The sequence below is a fragment of the Anolis carolinensis genome, chromosome 5, assembly GCF_035594765.1.
Source record: "Anolis carolinensis isolate JA03-04 chromosome 5, rAnoCar3.1.pri, whole genome shotgun sequence".
NCBI classification, from domain to species: domain Eukaryota; kingdom Metazoa; phylum Chordata; class Lepidosauria; order Squamata; family Dactyloidae; genus Anolis; species Anolis carolinensis.
The window spans coordinates 162,637,559-162,661,455 of record NC_085845.1 but is presented as its reverse complement, the minus strand read 5'-3'; the positions used below and the strand labels follow the sequence as shown (position 1 = coordinate 162,661,455).

The 23,897-nt window shown below is 37.5% G+C and overlaps 1 protein-coding gene across 2 annotated transcripts; it reads left to right on the top strand.

The window, feature by feature from the left end:
• Positions 1–266: 266 nt before the first annotated feature.
• lum (lumican) lies at positions 267–11,383 on the top strand. 2 transcript variants are annotated; one of them, XM_016993750.2, is made up of 3 exons: positions 267–360; positions 5,966–6,880; positions 10,490–11,383. In XM_016993750.2, exons 1-3 carry the CDS (start codon positions 288–290, stop codon positions 10,642–10,644), a joined length of 1,143 nt encoding a protein of 380 aa, XP_016849239.1. In that variant the 5' UTR covers positions 267–287; the 3' UTR covers positions 10,645–11,383. The 2 variants fall into 2 exon arrangements, with proteins under 2 accessions (XP_016849239.1, XP_003221093.1); XM_003221045.4 differs by lacking the exon at positions 267–360 and adding an exon at positions 1,600–1,905.
• Positions 11,384–23,897: the final 12,514 nt, after the last annotated feature.

Genomic DNA, 23,897 nt, shown 5'->3' with positions numbered 1-23,897 from the left:
CTATCCAATGACACAAGATAACAGGGGATCATTCCCCCAACTTTCAGAAACACTAATACATCTACTGATTTAAGGTAATTTTTTAAAGTTTTCAGAAAAATGAACTGTTTAGGGGGAGGGATATTTTCTCTCTCTCCTCCTGATTGGCGCATTCTCATTCTGAGGTATACTGGGAAATGTAGTTTAAAGCAGAGCCTTTTGATTTCTTTGGCATAGGGCTACTCCCCTTCCCAAACTACATTTCCCATGTTCTGTGCTGTTCCCAAAATGCAACATTCCCTGTCTTCATGCCAAGAAGCAAGCTATGGAGTCTTCAAGTGGAGAAACCATTTATAAGGAGAGGAATTGCAAAGGAGGCAGGTATGGTAGCTTTATACTTCCTTTCACTAGTAGCAGCTTGCTTTTTTGCCTTACAATGATGAAATGGGCAAGCTTTACAAAACACTAATGAAAAAGTATGGGGGCCAGCTTCGATTCTTAAGGTTTTGGAGTGGGCCATGCTAACACTTTGAAAAGACTTTTGACTTACAAAACTTCCAAATTCTTCCAATTTCTGATTTTTTATGTGTCATTTGCACATGCCTAATTGGCATAATTATATTCCAACATAAGATGGTTACTCAATCACAACTGAGTAAAATTTCTGCTGGATAATTCCTGTGGGAGCTCAACTACATAGGAGTAATGGTGGAATAATTTTTCCAGATCCAGTTCCTTCCCCACTCCAAATCCCTAGTATTAAAGGACTTTTTCCAGGATGGGTTTTTTCTAGACTACCCTAACTACACTGCTTCCTATTTTCACTTCCTCCATGTCACTTACCAAGTGTAAAGATAAGTTTTTAAAAGAACACTGGATCCCACGGCACAGGGGTAGTTTTGTAGACATAGTAGAACCAGAATGAATGCTTACAAGTTTGCCAATAATGTTTTTCTTATTATTTTTATTACATGATTTTTGGCAGTAGCATGTTTCAACAATATTCTTTTCCATTCTTTAGGATGCATTCTTGAAGAGCATCCATGAAATGAGAAACAGACAACATTTGGTTGATTGGTTCCAGATTTGAAAGTTCTTTAAGTCCTAAAAGCAACCAATATTAGTATACTTTCAGGAAAGTTACCAGCTGCTTATTTCTTTCTTGGGAATGTGTAGGGTTTTTTTTATTCATCATCTTTGTGGTACAAACATTTGTTAAATTATAAAATAAAAGGTACCAATATTGGCATGTTTTACTATAAACATATCCGTTATCTCCTTGTCTATATCGGAGATTATTTGTACAATATAATATGGTGAAAAGGAAAAACGTATGTGGTTTCATCATTTGAGGTTGTTTTCCATTGCAGAGGCTTTTATTAAGTTATTATGTACATAACTTAACAGAAAGAAAAACATGAGGTGGCCAGTGAGTCAGTTGGCTTGAGAGTTGTGGCTACACTGAGGTTCGAGGGTTATTTGTTCACTTTTTCTGAAAGCTATTAAGTGGCTTGCGGGGAAAAATGCAAGATCTGTTTGCAATTTGTGCATTATTTAAAATTGTTTCTTTTCTTTAACTTTCTGTTGTTTGTACTACGGTAGACAGTCTGAATTTATTCAGGCTGCTTGGAGGGGTTATCTTTCTCCTGTTTCACAGGGAGAAACAGCTGGGTTGTCCTTGACCATTCCCTTGGTCCACCTGCATTTCATTAGACAGCAGCAGTTTTACATACCACACCACCATGATGACATAGCAGCTTCAGAAAACAGCGTGACTAGGATCACCCCCCCCCCCCCCCCAGCCCTTGTATCACAGAGGATCTGGCAGTCAGTTACCTTCTGACACTGTTTATAGCATATATTGGTCGACCCAGCCGTTCACTGGATCTGCTGTGGGAATTAAGGCAACAGTTTCACGTCAGAAAGGTAAGTATTCTTGCATGCTTTAACACTAACAATCAAGCAGCAGAGGAAAGAGGTAATGAGAACATGTCAAAACTCTGCCAATTTGCAAACTGGACACAGTTCTTTTGTGCATTTGCCTTTGCAGTTTGTTTTTAAATGCTCCACATGTTTTGCTGAACTTCTTTGCTGAACATGTTGGCTTCTAGAATGGGTCATTCATTATAAATGCCCAAGTCTTGAGTAAGAAAGCAAGATCCTCCAAAAGCAATGTTTTACTCCTCAAAATCCTTAAATGTAATATTTACAGTTAATACATCTGTTAAGTGATGAAACTGGACTCAAAAATATTTTGCGTGGGTTTGATTCCCCTCTTTTGTGGAATGGATTTCTTCACAGTGCAACTTTTGAAACTAAAAGTATAGAAAGAAGATTCTTCGGGGTTGTTGTGTGTTTTCTGGGCTGAATTGCCATGTTTCAGAAGCATTCTCTCCTGACGTTTCACCCACATCTATGGCAAGATTCTTCATTTGCTTACTGATAGTGTTTAAGAGAACTTTAAGAGAAATGGATGAAGTTGCCAGAACTTTATTTACTTGAATGAAACTTTTGAGCAAATGCCTGGAAAAATGTTTTCAAACCTTTGTATCAGAGTAGTACCATATGTACTATGTAAGTTCACTGATGAGCCATTCAATAGTTATTTTACATCTTTTGTTTTAAAATTCTGATTGTTGCTTGTACATACTTTTAGTCCATTTATACTTTGTACTGTTTCCTTTTCAGGTAATTTTAGTATCTCATTAACTCTTTCATTGCTCAAAAAACAAATTATTTAACATTATCAAAGATAAATATTGCAAATATTTCAGTGCTAGTCTTTTTCAGGTTTTCTTCAAAGAAAGTGCTATAATGCTGACTAGAATTTAGAGTGATTGCTCAGAAATACAATCTGTCATGAGCTATGCTAAACTTCATACTAACACCACAGAAATATTTAGAAGGTCAAGGTGTGACATTCCAAAGGAGGCCTTATTTCTGATTTTCAGTGGTTTTAATGGAAAATGTGTTTAGTTGATGTACCTTTGAAGGAACAATTCTGATTTAATATATGAGAGCTACAGCTTGCAGTTTATGCAGTGTTCTCATGTAAAGACATTTATATTAAACTTTAATTTGACAGTGGGAGTTTAATTGCATAAAAATAATCTCATCCACATGTCTTCCACTTTCTCACGTCTATCCTGTCAAAAGACTTGCAAAGCACCAAATGGCCTGTAGTTTCTAAGCTGTCAAAGGAAAAGCAGAAATTTTTTAATAAACAAAAGCTAAGATCCAACAAAGTACATTGTGGCCAGCATAGATTTAAAATTTAACATTTTAAAAAGAATATTCTGATGTAATTTTCCTCACCCCACTCTCCTCACCCAGGTAGACGTGGACATATATTTATTTACATTAAATCCCATTGCTGTAGTCAACTTACAATGCAGTCACATGTTGTATTGCCAGATGGTGAGATCATAGTGTTTCATTATCAGGGGATGGGAGGATCTCTCTAGTAATTATTACAAGCAATAGTAGGATTTTTTAGCATTATTTATTTATTTGTTGGCTTTTTATGTATTAAACTCTAAACTCAGAGGTTATTTGAAGTGTTATGCTGTTTTTCACTTATGATGTAGCTAGGGAAGTAATATATCAAGGATTAAATAAATGACCCAGGCATCAAGCTATGCAACATTATTATGGCCATTTAATCCAATGCAGATGTAGTAGCTGCATTTTAAGGATTAGGTTACATGGATACAATTTCCATGATAACCTCCCTTTCATGTTCCTGCCAGAATCCCTTCCAAAACTTATCCCTGCCAATAGAGAACAGTAAAACATACTTACATGAACCAAATGTGCAACTAGAAAAAAACTAATAGTCAAACAGGACAATACTGCATTTAGCATTTAATTATAAGACATGATCCCTCAAGTGGTGGAAGATGTCTATTTGTCATACTGCATGTACTCATCTTCATATTTTCATTTAACATGCTGTTTTGTGAGATTTAGATTGCAAGTCTGATTGCTGAGACAAGTATATTTTAGGAAAACCCATTACCAGATGAAAAATATAAGTTAATTTCAGGAAATACACATCCCTTTAAGAGCTAGTTTGACTATACATTGATTCAACAATACATTGATTCAACACAACCTTGGTTTAGTGGAAATACATACTGCGAATAAAACAACTACAACAACTCTACATCAGTTGCAATAAATTTAATGAAATGCGTTGTTTTGAAGTAAGTTGAATATATTCAGAGTACTTCTAATGATATGAAATAAAGGTAGGGAAAACATAGAACTGGGAACATATTTCTCCACAAGAGTGCTTTGACTCATGGCTTCCCCAAATTATCCACCTTTTAGCAAAATAAATAAAGATATGGTCTCTATTGAAAGCCACTAGCAGTAGCAATCTTCCTCGAAATAGATTCCAGTTCCCTCAACTTTAAAATTTAAAAAATAACAATGTTATTCAAATTTAGAATTTTCCCTCCTTCCAATTGTTGTTTTGTTTTTTAGTTAAATTTATTTATTTTTTTATCTGCATTTTCGCAGTTCAAACAGCCACTGGAGGATCTCAGGGTTAGATAATTGGCTCACAGACCTATTAAGGTTCTCCACCCTGATCTAATGTAATAAATGAACAACTCTATAGAGCAGTGGTTCTCAGCCTGGGGTCCTGAGATGTTTTTGGCCTACAACTCTCAGAAATCCCAGCCAGTTCACCAGCTGTTAAGATTTCTGGGAGTTGTAGGCCAAAAATATCTGTGGACCCCAGGTTGAGAACCACTGCTATAGCGGTTCCTTATACACAGACTTTTGTTAGACAGGATGCATAAATTAAATGAAAATGTCTCAGCACAAGTTACAGATCATATTCAAAGGACCAATCATTATTAAATTAATTTTTCCAATGCATCATTCTTTCTGGTGGTTCATCTATTAACTCATATTTTCTGATTGCACTAAGAAATTGTACTAAGTGAAACAAGGTATTGGCTTGTTTCATTATATTACATTTTGTATAGCAGTCACAAATAAACATGCCCTTAGACTGATCCCAACAGTTTAAGTGCATGTCAAAATAGACGTAAAAAGATTTAATGGCTATGTGAAAACTTTATTATGAATAATATTTAATACACATATAGATGCTCTTGGGATCACAGAATCACATATTTAGAAGAGACCATATGGGCCATGTATTCCAATTTAAGTCCAATATTTTAGTGTTAGTCTAACTATGTCAATTTTAATAGTTACCAACAAAGAATTCCACTATATTTTCATACTTCCCAATTACTTATCAAATTCAGTTTGAAATATTCAAGATAGCCTTGTGAGGCAAGAATATTACTTTCCAGAATGGGCTTCTGACAATATTTATGAACATCCAATATTTATTATTGTGTTAAATCAAGGCCATACACTTATTATCAGATATATTATTTGCTGTAATGCAGTTTGATAAAATGATCAATACTTAATATTACAATAACATATATGTGACATACAAACCTACAAGAAAACCCAACAGGATGAATATAAAATATATTATTTACCTGTACATACTCATGTGTAAGGAGACCTCATAAATATGTGGAGGGAATGATTGGGGGCCAAAATTATGGATTTTGATGTGACTCTTAGATAAGTTGAGAATCATTCTATAGAGATGGGAAAGCACCAGCACCATCAATTCCACCACCATTTCCCCACCTAGAAATTGAAAAAAGGCCATAAGTTGTACCATGGAGGAGACAGTAGAAGTGGTCACTGCTCTTTTAGTTTCTCCCTTGAATGACTAAGCGCTCATATTTTGCCACTCTATTCAGAGAAGGGTCTAGTGTTTTGTTAAAAAAAAAAGAGTTAAGATACATCACTTGCATTGGCCCATGGAATTGTTTGGGATTTTTGTGGGTTAGTTATTGACTAAAATGAGTATATCGTTCTCTTCAGATACTCTTCCTTGTAATGATCAATCAGGTAACTGCTTGCATTTTATCTCTCTCAACAGAAACAACTCACACTGCAAAGATGCATCTGAAGTCTCTTCTTTTCTTCTTTATCTTAATCAGTGGTATCTTCTGTCAATATGATTATGATGGATATTATCCTTCAGAGCCTGACTATGGTTATGCTCACTCAATGTTTGGGCCATCAACAGCAGTCTGTGCGCCAGAATGTACCTGTCCTATAAGCTATCCCTCGGCTATGTATTGTGACAATCTTAAACTGAAAAGTCTCCCAATTGTTCCTTCTGGAATTAAATACCTGTATCTCCGCAATAATATGATTGAAGGCATAGAAAATAATGCTTTTGATAATGTAACAGATCTGGAGTGGTTGATCTTAGATAATAATCATCTGGAAAATTCAAAAATTAAAGGAAAAGTCTTTGCCAAATTAAAGAATCTGAAAAAACTGCACATAAATTACAACAACTTAACCGAAGTTGTTGGGCCACTTCCCAATAGTCTGGATGACCTGCAGCTCACTAATAACAAGATCATAAAAATCAACTCTAATACGCTTGAAGGACTAGTGAATCTGACTGTCATTCATCTCCAGCACAATCAACTCACTGAAGATACACTTTCTGGGGTTTTTAAAGGATTAAATTCACTTCTTTATCTTGACTTGAGCTTCAATAAACTTTCCAAGCTGCCTCGGGGACTGCCTCCAAACTTACTGATGCTCTATTTTGACAATAATCAAATTACCAATATTCCTGATGAATACTTCCAAGGTTTTAAAGCACTACAGTATTTACGTCTATCCCACAATAAGCTGACAGATTCTGGTATACCGGGCAATGTTTTCAATATTTCTAGCCTTGTTGAGCTGGATCTTTCATATAACCAGCTGAAGAGCATCCCGACAGTAAACGAGCACCTTGAAAACTATTACCTTCAAGTCAACCAGATTAACAGTGAGTAATATTTCCCATATATTTAAGTTCAAAAAGGACACAAATAAAATGATGGAATTTATACTATAGCTAAGGAATAAGGAATATTTTAAATCTGTACAGTGTTTCCTTCATTAATAACCCAACACCTATAATTGAGTGTTTTGAATCTGTTGCAGCATAACACTGGTTTAACTATGCCAGCATAAGTAGTGAAGGTGATAAGCATATTCAAAGATTTAAGGGGAAAATGCAAAATGGACTTCTCAAGTGGATGAATGATCTCATGAGGAGAATCCTTCTGAGGTGCACTTCCCTCTTTCCCCCTTAGTCCTCAAATACTCCTAGAATATTCTACCCTCTCCAGCTCAAACTTACCTACTTCCTGCCTTCCCAAGGCAAAAGGAGAATCAGTCCAGGATGGATAACTGACGTGGGTTGTTTTCGGATAGCCTGCATATGATGAGGACATCTACATCATTTTGAACTAGCAGTCAAAATGTAATGAGGATGCTCTCAACACCTCACAACATTGCTGAGGAGGAGTCAAGTTGAAAGTGGAAGTTATAGCCTCCTTGCTCAGCTCCTTGCTTCCACACACACTATGTGGTGGGAACAAGTGCAGGCTTTAAAGAAAGGATTGTGGAAGCTTTATACCATTTACCTTCCTCCTCCACCACTTTGGCAGGCTTCTTCCCCCTCCTATTAAACCATTTCAAAAACTACATTAATTTTGAAAACATCTAATAGCATAAAACGTCCTAGTAATTTGTTTTCTGCTAGAGCAGAGCTTTCCAAACATTTCATGTTGGTGAAACACTTTTAAACATACATTACATGACACAGTAATTCCATTTTACTAGCAAACCAGAGGTTAAATTAACTCCTTATAAGAAATATGGACACATATTTGTAATAACGAAATGTATGAGCATAACAACATATCTCATGAAAACCTTTCATTTATATATATTTAAAATATATGATTTTTTTATTTCACAAAGAATCAGAAGTTGCTATGTTTGCATGATACGCCTATACACTGCAGCCAACACCTTATGGGTGGCTCTGGGGACAAATTGCCTCCACTTCTCACAGAGATCCCAATCCTAAAGGTTCTCCAAGTTATGCCAATCCTAAAAGTTCTGCAGAGATTAACTGTGAAAAACTGTGAGAAATTCAATGTGTTTCCAGATTACAATGCCATAAATAGATCTGGACCCAAATACAATAAGTTACAAGCTAGGTTTTGAGATCAACAAAAAAGATTGTACTGGTGGTACCTCTAAGTATCTTAGTTCATGGGAGTCACATTTAAACCATGATCTTATTGGTGATGGGTGTTTTTCATTCATCCCATAGACAGACATGCAGGTTTACATCAACTAATTAGTTTTAAACTTAAATATTCATTGTGTTAGGGAATTACAGTAAAATAGTAAGCAAGTATGAGTAGAAAGATGTTTCTCAGCCTTCTCTCCATCTTATTTTCCCAGTTGTTTTCTCCTTATCATGGTAAATGTGTGTCTAACAAAATGAGGTGTTTACAAGAAAGGGCAGCAGCCAGATCCCAACAAAACTGATGTCTTCCTATTCAGAAAGTTCACTATCTGGTGATCACCCATATTTGTTTATTCCAGATCAGACCTCCTCCTGCATTTCACATGTTTTTCGGTGACTTGGATGGTATTAATTAGACTAACATCTGACCTCAGATAACTTCCAATGACCCTCCCCATCAATGGGCATTTAACAAAAACATTCTAGGATAAAATAACATTAGATCCAGAAATCATATGTATAGTTATCACATAGGAAAGACTGAAAGTATTTCTAAATCAATTCAAAGCCTTAGGAAAGTATTATGTTAAATATCACTCCTCTAATCAGATTCCACCAAAATGTAAAATAAAACCCTGTGGAAGTGTACATATATCATATGTGCATGGAGGGCATGGAGAATAAACTTGATATAGTGAAAAATCTAAGACAAATTCTAATAGTCCTGCAAAAATGAATGTTCTACATGGATTGCAAGAATAGTTTAATAAAATGAAGTGAGATTTATTCAGAATTTGGATGATGCTTTAGACCAGTGGTTATCAACCTGTGGGTCCCTGGATGTTTTGGCCTTCAACTCCCAGAAATCCTAACAGCTGGTAAACTGGCTGGGATTTCTGGGAGTTCTAGGTCAAAACACTTGGGGACCCACAGGTTGAGAACTACTGCTTTAGACCCGTTATCTTAATCCTGAAAGAAAAACTTTATTAGGATAGAAAACTTCTTCATTCAAGAATGAGGAGATGCTCTGGACCATAACTGCACTAAAAGAAAGGTGTATATCTTGCAAATTATTAATAGAATTTATTTTTCTGCATGGCAGGAGGTTGGACTGCATGGGCCATGTGGTCTCTTCTAACTCTATGAGTCTATTTTCTTTTGAGTTCAGCCAGGCCCTTCATCCACTATCATTATAGAAAGACAATTCTAGAATCTTTAAAGTTTAATATTTTAAAACTTTATCCTGATTATTAAAACAAATGTGGTAGTGAGGAATTTACTTCCATGGTGTGTTAAAACAATCCTCCCTTGTTGCCTCTTCCAGTCTGACTGCCAAATAAAACTACGTTTGGAATTACAACTTGGGAAATATACAGCATCAACAGTATTTGTAATCTATATTGCAATTTACCAAGATGTGATTTAGCATAATTTATATGGTAGCTACATTAATTTCCACAGCAGAAAAGCTGAATAGCGGGAAAACATCATATTTCTAGGTGCTTCCTGTGTTGGCAAAATAATTAGCATCTCAGAAGAAAACCCAGTTGTCTGGGGATGTGTATTGACTGCCCAATTGCCCTTAGGTTCAGACCGGTTGGGGAATAAAAACTCCCCTCGCTGAGCCCACATTTGGGCTTCACCTTTCATTCCATCTACCTTTCCTTCAGCCAGTGTGGAGGTACATAGTATTGGATTTTGTGTACTAGAGTTGATTATAGTATAGTTATACTATAATTATAGTATAGTTAAGTTTGTCACAATCGGTGAACAGTTTGGCATTTGATGAGAGGAGTCGCCTGTAGACCTATCATATCCTACTATGTCTTCATGGAACCATGCAAGTGTAGCTGCACAGATCATGGTCAACTGTCCCCCCAAGTTCACAGTAGTTTTTGTGCAGATGGAATTCCATTTCTTCCATTCTGGGTGATTCCAAGTGGGCTAGGATGCTAAACTATTGGATAAGAGTCATGTCATCCAATGTCTAGATTAAGGCCTGAGCTTGGCTACGTCTTTACAGCAATAAAATTAGAGTATTTTGATAATGCTGGAGCAAAGTCTCTACCAAGTTTGCCACTGAACTCATAAGTAAAACAATCAACATTCCATATTCTTAGAGTTCTTTCATTTGCAGCTCTATCACATTCAAAATGTGACAAGATTTTCACAAAGTGTTCTTTCATCCTTTTTTGTTCTAATTTGTATTTGTTTTGTAATGAGCTATAAACCTAACATCTGACATTGGATTTGGTCTTTTTTCTGTACAAACCCTTAGAAATTGGCCCCAATATGGTAAATAGAGAGTTGATATATTCTATTACTAACAATATGCTTTTGACATTGCAGAATTCCCAGTGAGCAGCTTTTGCAAGGTTGTTGGAGCACTTGCCTATTCCCGGGTCAGACACCTGCGTTTGGATGCAAATAATCTAACAAGATCCGATCTTCCCCAAGAAATGTACAACTGTCTCCGAATGGCTGCTGATATTGCTCTGGAGTAAATTGTGTCTCACTTCATTCACAGGCCAGAATAATGCTTGGCCTTCTTTTGTTCTTTTTTTTTTAAAAAAATATGTACATTCTAGTAAGACAATGATGCTAATGTTTGTACATCTATGATGTCCCCATAGACTGTGGACAAAGTTGTCTTCATGTTTATTTCTTTAGGCTCTTTTATGTAAGACAGTAAAGCACAGACTGAGTTTAAACTTTTTTTAAAAAAGCACTAGTGTATATTAAACACACACCACATGCTTTGTGGGTGTGTAGTCCTACTCAGGTTTGTAGAAGTCAGACATGTTCTAATCTAGAGTTTTCATTCTTTAGGGCTGGACCATATCTGTACATTATTTTCACATGTTCAAATTAGAGTTCTCTCTTGTTTTACAATTTCATTTTGTTTCATTGTTGCAATTACATTACACAGGAAAGCAATAACCCATTATGCCTATACAACATAATGGCTTTTATAGGAAAATATATGTTAAGACCCCCAGTTAAATATGATTCATGTGAAGGAGTGGGAAAACAGCAACATTTTACAGGTTTTTCTATTTTGGTAATGCTTTTTATGTTCATTCAGGTGAAAACATCATGGTGTGGTTTGTTTAAAGCTTTAAAGCAAAAATTGTTATTTCATAGTAAAACATGTACACCATTACTGTTATTCAGCTATTTGCATGCTATATTTAACAAAACTGTAGAAAATAAAACATAGCAAATAAAAATACTGACTGCAAATTATTGTCAAAGAAGTTTACATTTTTAAAAATTAATTGCAGATAAAAAAATCAAAAGGCTATTTTATATTTTGCTGAATTATTTGTAAGGTTACAATTCCATTCAATAAATTGTTGTCTGTATTTTGTAGTTTTAAAAGTTCTTAAGACAAAACCTGTCTTACCACCTCATCACAAAGGGCTAAAATTGGCTGCATGCACTGGTTTAGCCCAGGTCACCCACGGAGCCTGCCAGTTCCCATCAAAGGATGCCAGCAGGGTTAAGTGGATGAAGTAGGGCGGAGCCGGCACATGCCACCACCACAGCAAGATGGGAGGCTTCCCATGTTGCCATTGAAATCTATGGGGGGAAGCCGTCCAAGCCATGCTTCCCCCCATGGGATTGCTTTTTATTTGAGGCAGGCAATGCAGGGTGTGAGGTGCTCAATTCCCTACATTCCCCAATGATGTGAAACAACGTCCAGCGATTCTGGCGGCTGTGTGACAAGGTTGTTAGTGATCACTAATTTCAGTGAGAAGAATCACTTAAACAACTGGTGTAGGGTCAGGGTTACTACTAATCCATTTACATGTGGCTACCAACTCATTTAACAATGTAATTTTGTGATGGCATGCCTGAGCCTTTGGGAAACTATAGTGTATGGCTTTACTCTGGGGCTATCTGTATACCTTCTGCTAAAATTAAGACCATTAACATACAAAGGCACTTTAAGCAAGATGAAAGTTAACCACAAGAGTTTACTAAAACAAGATGAATAAAGGGTTAACTCCACCCGGGGCTATTGAAAGATAGCTTAAAACAATACATTACAAAAGGAGATTTTGCTGATTGCAGTCATCTCTCTGGAGCCTTTGAAAATCCTCTGTCTCTGGTGTGAAGCAATGGCTCACAAGCTGGAGCTCAATGGCTGTCTCAATTTTCTTTCTTTGTGAAGCCTAAGCTGATCAAAGGCTTCTGTTGTCTCTGGGACTAGTGGCATAAGAATACTGCTGAATGCAGTGTTTATCTGCTAAGGATACCTGTTTGGATTGCTAGGCCTAGGATTTCCAGACAAAAGCTAGGCCTGTAGTCTCTATAGCTCTACTGCAGAAAAAGGAGAAGTCTAGCAAAGGAGCTCTATACAGGCAGATGGAATAGACCAACTAAGGCTGGCCTCTAGGGGGATTTTCTGCTCCACCCAAAAACTAATACAAAGTGAGGTAGCTACAGTATTTGGAAAATCTAAACAGAGGGAACTAAAGTAAAGGAGAGGAAAAGGCAGAGCCAGGACTTCACAAATTTTTTACTGGATGGGAAGAGAATAAAAGTGGACACTAAAGTAACAATACCACAGATTCATTCTCTGGTATATTCAGGTAGGTTTTAAAAGGCTTCTTTGAAACATTCTCTAGCCATTGCCAATCAATATAGATAAGATTGAGCTAGGTAACTCAGTGGTCTGACTCAGTATTAGGCGGAATCTTTTGAGAGCCCTAGTCAAAGACTTCAGTGTTTGTCAACCTAAAGGATGTTTCCAAAAGATGGATCCAATTTGAAATTACTCTCTCTACAATCATGATCCGCTCATGAATGGCATTCTTACTACTTGAAATTATTACCGTTAAGTGCCTCTCCCAGTGCACAAACACTGCCTCAGTCATTGGCGAGATGATGACCTCACAACATAAGGCCTAATGGGATATTTTCAATTTCAGGAAGGGTTTTTAAAGATTTGTGTGTGGCTCAAAGTGGCTAGTAAAACTTAGTAACTTAATAACTCATTAAGCTGTTTGTAATTTTTTGTGCAATTGTAACAAGTTGCCATCATGAAATATAAGCCTTTGAAATTGACTCCATCATTCTGAAACACCCTGTATCAGAAAACACATGTCAAACCAAGGCCTGTGGGCCAAATCTGGCCAACCACATCATTTTATGTGGCTCATGAGGATATCAAGGCCAAGACAACAGTTACATTTATGTAGTCTTACAATTATAAACAACCCTTTGAAGGCAACCATAAGGCTGATGTGGCCCTCAATGAAAATGAGTTCAACATCCCTGCTTTAGAGCCTGCAAGCTAAATAAATTGAGCCACAAAAGTCAGTACTGTGACAATTTCCTTGGTACATTGTTTGAGGGCAAAATTCATCAGTATTGTGAGGGAAACTGTCAGCTACTCTGGTACAAAGACCAGCTACTGTACTTAAACATCATAGGCAGGATACTGGTAGCTAATCCATTCCACCCAACCACACAAACTGCACTTGAAATTGCATTTAGGAAATGTCAGGATATTTATAGCTTGGCAGTACAATAGATACATTACATTTTCTTTCTAATATATAAAAACATAGAAGGAGCCTTGCTGTATCAGATCCTGTCCAGCTTTATTTCCCATAGTGATTAACCAGTTTCCAAGGGATGTCACAGAAACAGCACATCTATGTCACAGCACCCTGTGTCCTATGTTTCCCACTAACACTTATTAATTTTCAATGCATCACCTGGGTTCTGTGTTTTATCAAAGAGGAAGAAAAGCCTCTTTACATCTACTTTCTCTATTTCATATTTAATTTTATATATATCTTTCTTGGCTCCACTAACAAACCAACCAAACTCAAATGAAGTAATATTTTCTCATAATGGGGTTATTTCAGGTCTTCCATAATTTTGGTTGCCCTTTTCTGCACTTTCCACGACTTTACAATAACATTTTTCAGAGTGTCTTGCCTAGAATCATATTTCAGATGCGAGAGTATCATCAATTTGTATAATTTAACTGTGATACTGCTCATTTTTATTTTGCATCAGTATGGGATTTTGTGGGGTTGTCTTCCTCATCTTCCGCTCCTTCTCCTTCTCTTCCTGCTTCCATGTCCTCCTCTCCTTCCTCCTCCCCTTCTCTTTTCCCATCCTTCCCTTCCCCTCCTTCTTCACAGTAGCTAGCCACTAGCTAGACAGTGAGTTCTCTTGAAATACCCTAAAGCAGAATTTCTCAAATTATACACTTTCAGAAGTTTTGGACTTCAACTCCCACAATTCCTAACAGCTCGTAAGCTGGCTGGAATTTCTGGGAGCTAAAATCCAAAACACCAGAGAAGCACAGTTTGAGAAACACTACCCTAAAGGCATCAGATCCTGCTTGATCTTGGAAGCTTGTGGGGTCAGTTATAATTGGCCATCATCCATGCTGACTGAGGTATTTGTGGAGTCTAACAATGATATATTTTTCAAATCGTGACCCACCCCACTTTTGCTCATATACATTGTTATCATATACATTTCGCTCATGTACATTATTGCTTCCCACATAAAAAGCTGTAAAAATTAAAAGCAGTCATAAATATAGTAGTATTTTTTTAACTGGATATCAACTCACCAGAAATTTTCTATTTAATATGGAATTCCAAAGGAGTCCAACTGCTACTGATTATCAAAATCTATCTTTAACAACACGTCTTGCATAAGATCTGTATAGAGAATCATTGTCTAAAGCTCTTTCAATTTTTCATTAAAAGTGAATCCAATAAACAAATCCAAACACTTTCCCTCAGAAACAAGAGGACAAAAGATGAAATATGGATGTAGAGCCTACATCTGGAAGAAACTATTTTATCTGGATCTTGTTTTCAATGTTTTTTGGCCTTAAGAGTGCCCAAGCCACATCATCAGAAATGGTTGCCCTTCTGACTTCTGCAGCCCACACAAAATACCAAGGAGGTGAGTGAAGAAAGTGAAGAAATTTTTATTTATCTTCACGATGTTTTTTTAATAAAATAAAATAAAATAATAATAATAATAATAATAATAATAATAATAATAATAATAATAATCAATGGATGTATGTATCAATTCATCCAGAGGATGAATGATACTGCAACCCCATACTCATCTCAATAAATGCAGAGTCGAAGTAAATTGAACCAAATCCCAATTCTAATCTGTAAAATAAATTTAGATTTTTTAAAAAAATCATCATTTCAACTGATCTTAAAATGTCACCATTGGAAGAATCAGAAAAGAATCAGAACTAATATTCCAAAGTTTTTATAAGTTCCAATTCAGTGTGAGAGAGTAGCAGCAAACAAAACTGCTCTGTGGTTGTTTTCTGAGTCATGTAACTGTTGAGTGTTAAAAGTTCCCCAGTACTTTTAGAATTGCATTGTATCAGGCAAACAGCTATTTCTTCAATGTACAGATTTCATTTGTAAGGAGGCACGCAATCCAACCATATCATTTGAGAAAGAACAAAGAAGCAATCACAAGACAGGGAAAACAAAGAGCTTGGCTCTCCAAAAAGTGAATATTTTATGTAACTTGGCTCACATCACAACTTTCCCTCACTGTAAGTCAAAGTGCTATACTTTCTGAAAGAGGAGAATGTATTATGCATCTGAAGAAATGGGCTATAGTCCATGAAAATATATGGTGAAATAAACCTAAAAGGTGCCTCAAGATTTCTCTCCCCGCACACACATCTTTTATTGTGGTGAAGGAAAAAGTCATTGTCTACACTCCAATGCCATTATAGCTAAGATTTCATTTTCCCTAATAGATCCTCTTCTATGCCTTTAACAGCACTTTGACAGAAGAAATTCAGACAATTCAACCCCTTTTAGCCCACCACTTTTAAAAAATTTTTAAATGTAGTAGGCAGAAGTCCAATAATTTCTTTCCTTTGAAAAATACTTGTTTTTCAAAAACAAAACAACAACAATATAACCCAGAGGGAGGAAAAATGGGGGTTTAAAACAAATAATTAAGAATAAAAGATTTAAAAATTTAAAAATATTATAATACAGCAAACAGAAGTTACAGAGATCTCCTTCTTTCCTCCACCCAGAAGCCCAGTGTGTGCGCCCCAGCCAAACCCACTCACCCTGACCCCTTCAAAAATCCCAGCCCCTTCCCTTCAAAGAAAGAATAAAAATAAACAACAAGCAGCCAAGCTTGGGGGAAAAAATAAAATACAAACAAATCTCTTTCCCCTGGCAGCAAGGCAAGGAAGGAAGGCAACTAGGCAGCAAGCAAGCACACTAGCACAGAGAGACTATGGACCCTTCTACACAGCCCTATATCCCAGAATATCAAGGAAGAAAATCCCACATTATAAGATAACCCATTTCAAAGGAGCTATTTTGGGATTTTCTCCCTTGATATTCTGGGATATAGGGCTGTGTGGGAGGGCCCTGAATGAGTTGAGTGAGCAACAGAAAGTCAGGCAGCCAGTCAGCACCAGCAAAGGATGCGCTTTGGGGGTGGTCGCCCCATTAAATTCACTGGCGACGTCACAGTTTCCTTGGCCTCTAATAGGCCAAAAGCCCCAAACATCATCTCCTCCTCCTCCTCCTCCTCCTCCTCCTCCTCCTCCTCCTCCTCCTCCTCCTCCTCCTCCTCCTCCTCCTCCTCTGATGCTTGCGGAAGAAATCCCTGGGCTGCATAAGGAAAGCCATGCGGCCCAAAAATCTAAACAAATGGAAACCATGCAACTTTCTCTTTCATTTCACCTTTTGTTTCATCTGAAAATGAGCTATTTTGTTTTGTGCCATCTGAATGGACAGTACGAAACAAATATCCAAATGAAAGAAATGGAGCAAATAATGCACACACCTCTAATATATATCATGAATAGGCAAATTTTTGACACATTGTGTTTTAAAATTTGACAGACGGGCTGAGCCAGGGGCAGATGGATGGAGAGTGTTTGTGTGAACTAATTGTAAAACACATGAACAAATTCCTATGCACACTGCACATATCTTGTTTTTAGTGCAAAAAAGTAAAGAAAGAACAATACAGTATTTAGAATGAATAACAATTTTAACCAACTTAAACTTAACAGTATTTCAGTGGAAGACCACAGGTGCCATCCAGTCCATGCAGGGAAAGCATAATCAAAGCACCCCCAACATATGGCCACCCAGCCTTTGTAATAATAATAATTGTAATAAGAGCAACCCCAGTGGCCATTCAGTCCAACCCCAAAATCAACCCCCCATCCCCACCCCTGAGCAGTAGAAGGGAAATAGGGTTTTGGAACCAAGGAAGGCAGGGAGGAAAGGATCTGGGCAGCAAGGGGACCAAGGGAAAAAGGCTTTTGGTGGCAAGTTAGGCAGGGGGAGAGAGAGAGGGGAGCAGGAAAGGGGGGGGAAAGCTTGGAGGAGGAGAAGAAGGAAACCACGGAGCCCCTCAGTATGTTTTGCACGCCCCAAGGGCTTTGAGGAGCACACTTTGAGAACCACTGTTTTAGATTGTGAGGTACAATAATGCACTCAAGGCTACACATTGATTTCCACATGACTTGAATGTACTTCTGCTTTTTTGGTAAGCTTATTTTGGTAGCTTACCAAAAATATGTTTATCTGTTGCATCTATAAACATTTTTTTTTGTTCCCAGAGATGTTTTTGTTGGTAACGTGAGAAGTACATGCAAATGTTCCTTGCCAGGATGGATCTCACTTTTGAGAATCTGCTGCTCATCATGCATTCCTGCACTTTTGCCAGAAACTGGGTCTAATGCCTGTAAGACCAGTATCAAACAAGGCAAGAGACATTAACAGTCAATTTTGAAAACTTAATCTTATAAGTGCAGATTCCTACATGCCAATGGTATGTCTAGAGTTTTACAGAGGATTTGCTAGCAAGTCCAAATTTCTCTTACTATCAAACATTAAAGCAAGTAGCCCAGTTGTTCCGAAGCCTGATGTCACAGATTACTGAGCAAGAGGTGACCCCTTGAAGCAGTAGTCTGATTAAACAGAACCATTAATTTAATCCAAAAGCCCCAACACTGGATCGCTCCCAAGACCAGATGTCACATGGTAAAACTTTAGTGAGCACAATCAGTGAACAATTAACATTGTCAGTTATTTGGGTATATTTGCCATCGATATTAAGCACAGTAGGGCCCCGGTGGCGAAGTGTGTTAAAGCACTGAGCTGCTGAACTTGCAGACCGAAAGGTCCCAGGTTCAAACCCCGGGAGCGGCGTGAGCGGCCGCTGTTAGCTCCAGCTTCTGCCAACCTAGAAGTTTGAAAACATGCCAATGTGAGTAGATCTATAGGTACAGCTCTGACGAGAAGGTAACAGCGCTCCATGCAGTCATGCTGGCCACATGACCTTGGAGGTGTCTATGGACAACGCCGGCTCTCCGGCTTACAAATGAAGGTGAGCACCAACCCCCAGAGTCAGACATGACTGGACTTAACATCAGGAGAAACCTTTACCTTTACCTTAGGCCTAGTGTATTATATGGTAGAAAGATGAATAATGATTTTGAATGCTCTTGTGAGGCAGAAAAAAACCCTTGGAATTCTAGTTTCAGGAGGTTCATGAGGAGATAGGCATATACTTCATTAAATGAGTCTTTTAAATCAGACTCCTGTGTGCGTATAAACTAGCATCTCTTATCTAGGCTGGAATCCCATGGATTCACCTTCCCAGAGAAAGGAAAAAGTGAGTAATTTGAGAGAAGAGGGAAGTGATGCCTGCAGGTAAAATGGAAGCATGAGTGCATAGATCATAGAAAGCTACATATAGAGGTGAAACAAAATGCTATTGTCTAAATGCGTCTCTCTCATCAATTTATTTATACAAATATTAATGCCTCTTTGCTTTCAACAAATTAGGAAAGGTAATGAGTTAATTAGGAATGGTAATGGTGCAGCAAAAGTAGCAAGGTCCTTTTAAAAATGGTTGACAAGGTAGGCTCATAGCAAGACCTACTGTCAAAGCTTGGCCTGCACCAACCCGAATTGCAGAAACCCTGCATGAAATTTCCAGTCGCAGTTTTTCGCTTCACTCTGCTGATGCTGCTGATCTAATTTACCAGAGTTAGTCAGCCATGCCAACTCATCACAATCTGATCAGAAACTGTCCTGATTATTAAAACCTTCTATGGCTCACATCAGATGCAAATACATAGATGAACACCGTTGTCATAAGAGAGATGTGTTTTTCCGCGGTGAGCGCTGAATGGCGACAGGCATGCACCATCGGAGCTCCTGATGGTACACACGAGATCGTGCCCATTCTGAGCCTTTGGCTCTGCCCTCGCCGCGGATTGACACGGGAGGGCTAGCAAAGTCCGCAGGGACCACCGATGGCCCCAAAAATCAGCCGCCCCTCAAGGGTGGAGGATTGAGTGGGTCCGGATGGCCAGGACAAGCATGGAGCGGCTCGTGCGATAGAGGGACACCTCTATACAAGCTGTCTGCCGCGCTCGCCTCAAGAAAGAAATAAATAGTGAAGTGATACGAGATTCCAGGCATGGGGGAGCCAGAATTGGAAACATAAGTTCAAACAAACTATATTGAGCTCACTATCGGCTGTGGAGGATATTTGGCAGTGTGTAGAAGACTAAAAGGTGTTGTGTCCGGTTCTCCAGAGGTAATGAGGCAGACTTAAGTCAGTTCTCCTGCGCCCAGTGCAAAGTATACTGTATAAAGTGCAGAGATCTCTCTTTGTAAATATTGTATATACTCAGTTGGAAACTCAATCCAAATAATCCAAACAATTCAAATGTTGGTGTTTTCTAATTGATTAAATTGTGAAGGTGCCGGTCTGAGATATTGGAGAAAGAGATTGAGTATGCGTGTTTGGAAGTGGCTTTACTGACGGTAGATACTTAAAAAGAATTTGCAGCGAGGGAAAATGTTCTCCCTAATTGTGCTTTGAAGGCAGTCCTTGCCTAGAGGACATCAAAGAGAGACTACCCCCCCCCCCCGAATACAACCCCAGCTCCTGAACGGGATCTGTGAGGCTGGAGAGATTGGAAAATCACTGACCTTGGGGAAAGTTGGTGTTGTGTCTACGGCAACTCTCAGTAGATAGGCTTGAACTCGCGAGAGCTGTGGGGGAGCCTGCAGCCCCAGCGAGAACTGCCTTAAGCAAACGGAAGGAACACGGAGGGAAGGCTTTAATTGACGCACACAACGAGGAAGGAAATACGCAGAGGGGGACGGCGACATAGATCACCCGACGGGAAACAAGTAGGACCAAATCAGTCCACAATCTAATAAAGCCTTCAGCAGACCCTAGAATTGACTATAAATTACAGAGAAGACTGGCTGAGTAAGTAAAACAAGGGTGCTTCGAGTAACAGGCTCCCTGTGGAGTCAGGTTGGGGGATATTGAGATCATCGACATTAGAGGCTGGCGGAGTTATCCGATTATTTGGAGGAGTTCGGGCGCTGGGAGTAGCAGTGCCTGAAGAAAGGGAGAACGGCTATTACGGTGATATTATCTATTGTATTACTAATTGAATTGCAAGCTGTGTTTCTATTACAGGGAAACAAGCGAAATAGCCCCCCAAACAAAAGAAGAGGAGATTCCAAGTATTGGTAATAGAGCCTGACGATTTAACCAAAGCACTCAGTGCGGATCTAGGGGCTATAGACTAAAGCAGTCGGGTGTTATTGAGACCTGGAAACTGCACCAGTGAAAGTGAAACAGACTAGACCCAGTGCAATTTGTGACACATATATGCTTAGATATTGAATCATAAATATAACATAACAAGGGATAAATAACAACACGTAAGAGGAAAATGGCAACCTTTAAGGGAAAACTGGATAAAGATTGGAAAGAACTGAAAACAGTTCAAAGAAGGAACTCTATCTCGGCACCAGACGAAGTGAACTTGAAAGATCTTTTGAGGGAGATCCAACGGGTCTCAGAGAAACAAGACCTGCTTCAAAAAGATATCCAAGCCATCGCATGTAAACAAGACTTGCAACAAAAATTATTTCAGGAAGAATTGACTGAGATTAAAAAAGAGTTGAGAGAGGAGATGAGCACAATTAAAAGTGAGGTGCAAAAAAATACAAAGGACATTCTTGAATTGAAAGATGAGAAATTAAAAGAAGAAAGGACACGAAGTAAAATACAAAGGAGAGTAGAAGGGATCGAAGCAAAGAACAGCAAACTAGAAAAACTACAGGAAAAAATGGAATTGAGCGAAACGGAATTTCAATTGAGATTTAGGCATGTCCAAGAAGAATCCAAGGAGAACATTAGAAGCACCATAATTAAATTAGTAGCAAAGTCCATGAATAGCAGTGAGCAGGAAACTAGTGTTCAGATAGATAGAGCATACAGAATAAATATGAACTACGCAAAAAAAAACAAAGTGGCTAGGGATGTAATTGTCCACTTTGCAAGGAAAAATTATAGAGATGAAGTATTGAGAAACAATAAAAGCAACCCAATTTTTCATAAAGATAGAAGAATCGCTGTGTTGAAAGAGTTCCCACTGTCTATATTAAATAGACGCAGAAATTATTTCTTCCTTACGGATGAATTAAAAAGACTACAAATAAAATTTCGGTGGGAGAAATATGAGGGCATCATGGTGACCTATAATGGTGAAAAAAACTGGATTACTTCAGAAGAGAAAGCGGACGAGTTTTATCGAAAATTAAAGAAAGACCTATCCCAAAAAAAAACATCTGGAGTCTGCAGAAAAGGAAAAGAACCCTAAAGACACAAAAAAAAGAAGATTTGACTCTCCCAAAGAAGATGAGGAATTATTGATTCAATTTTTAAAGGACAAAGAGACAGAGGACTTGACGGACAATGTGGAGGAAGTAGAAGAGGAGGAAGCGGCAAATGAATGATTTTAATCAACCAATAAAGTTTTTTTCAAACAATATCAATGGACTGAATTCGCCCACAAAGAGAAAAAGGGTGTATAATTATTTAAAAAAGAATAATTTTGATGTAATCGCCTTACAAGAAGTGCATATCAAACAAAATCATGCCAAATATTTGATTAATGATAATCTTGGAAAGTTATACCACTCTTTAGACTGGGAGAAGAAGAGAAAAGGAGTGGCCCTGTATATCAATAACAAATTAAACTCATCTTTAGAATTCAAAGACAATGAGGGTAGAATAGTAGCAGTGAAAATTGAATTAAATTCAGAAATAATATTAATTTGTAATATTTATGCACCCAATGGGCCGAAAAGAAAATTTGTCAAAAACTTAAGAAACCATATTAACGAAAGTAATTTTAATCATATTATTATCATGGGGGACTTTAATGGAATATTGGACAAAAATAGGGACAAAAAAGTAAATAAAAAGACCAAAATAAACAATACATTACCACAGAATTTTATAGCTTTAAAGAATGAATATGATCTATATGATTCGTGGAGATTGAGAAATCCCACTCAATTGGATTATACCTTCTACTCAAATCGCCACAACTCATGGTCAAGAATCGATATGATTTGGACATCTAAATTAATAGCTACTAAAATAAATAAGGTAGAAATTCTAACTAGAGATTTATCAGACCACTGTGCTATTTTAATGGAAATCAACAAGAAAAATATAAATATGAAGTGGAGGTTAAATGATAATCTAATTAAAAAAGAAGAGGATATTATAAAAATTAAGCAAATGACGAAAGAATATTTCAAATTTAACAACATTCAAGAGACCGACCCACTAATTATATGGGACGCCTATAAGGCAGTGGCTAGAGGGTTCTTTATTCAGCAAAAGAAGTTAAAATGAGAATAAGAAATGTGAATTTAAAACAACTACAAAACCAAATAGAAATAAAGGAAAAAGTACTAAAAGTCAACCCCGGTAATAATAAAATAAAGCAACAATTAGTTATCCTAATGAACCAGAAAAAAAACCTCGAATTAGAAAATTTAGCAAATCAGATAAAGTGGGCAAAACATTATACATTTGAAAACGCCAATAAGCCCGGAAAGTGGCTTGCTAGAATATTAAGGAAAAAAAGATATAGTCAACAAGTATTAAAAATAAACTCGCAAGGGAAAATAGTGTATACGGACGAGGAAATAAAGGAAGAATTTAAAAATTATTATGAGCAATTATATGACAAGGAACGGATTAGCCAGGAGGAAATAGTAGAATATTTATGCAAGCAAAAACTGCAAAAGATAACAGATGAGCAACGATTGGAATTAAATAAAGAAATAACACCCGAAGAAGTGAAAGGAGCAATAAAAGATTTAGAAGCAAATAAAGCGCCTGGAATAGACGGGTTTATAGCTGGGTTTTATAAAATTGAGCAGGAGGAGGTAATTTCACACCTAGTTAAAATAATGAATTTGGCCTTAACAGAAAGTACTATTCCAAAGACGTGGAGAGAAGCAGAGATAATAATGATACACAAGGAAGGGAAAGACCAAAGCGATGTTAAGAATTATCGACCCATTGCGCTGTTAAACTCGGATTATAAAATCTTTACAAAAATTCTGGCAAAAAGGCTATCAAAATTTCTAAACAATTGGATTGCAGACGATCAATCGGGCTTTTTACCAAACCGTAGCACAAAAGATAATATAAGGATAATAATTGACGCAATCGAATATTATGAGCAAAACCACCAAAAAACAGTAGGCTTTCTCGCACTAGATGCAGAGAAAGCTTTCGATCAGCTGAATTGGGACTTTGTAAAATTGCTATTAAGAGAATTAGACATAGGGGTTCAATTCCAAAACAGTATAAATGCTATATACACTCAGCAAGAAGCCTTTATTAGAGT

Coding starts and splice junctions, on each gene's coding strand:
- lum (XM_016993750.2), top strand. CDS start 288: ATGCCAAGAAGCAAGCTATGGAGTCTTCAAGTGGAGAAACCATTTATA. Junction 361..5,965: donor AGGAATTGCAAAGGAGGCAG/GTATGGTAGCTT, acceptor CTCTCTCAACAG/AAACAACTCACACTGCAAAG. Junction 6,881..10,489: donor TCAAGTCAACCAGATTAACA/GTGAGTAATATT, acceptor TTGACATTGCAG/AATTCCCAGTGAGCAGCTTT.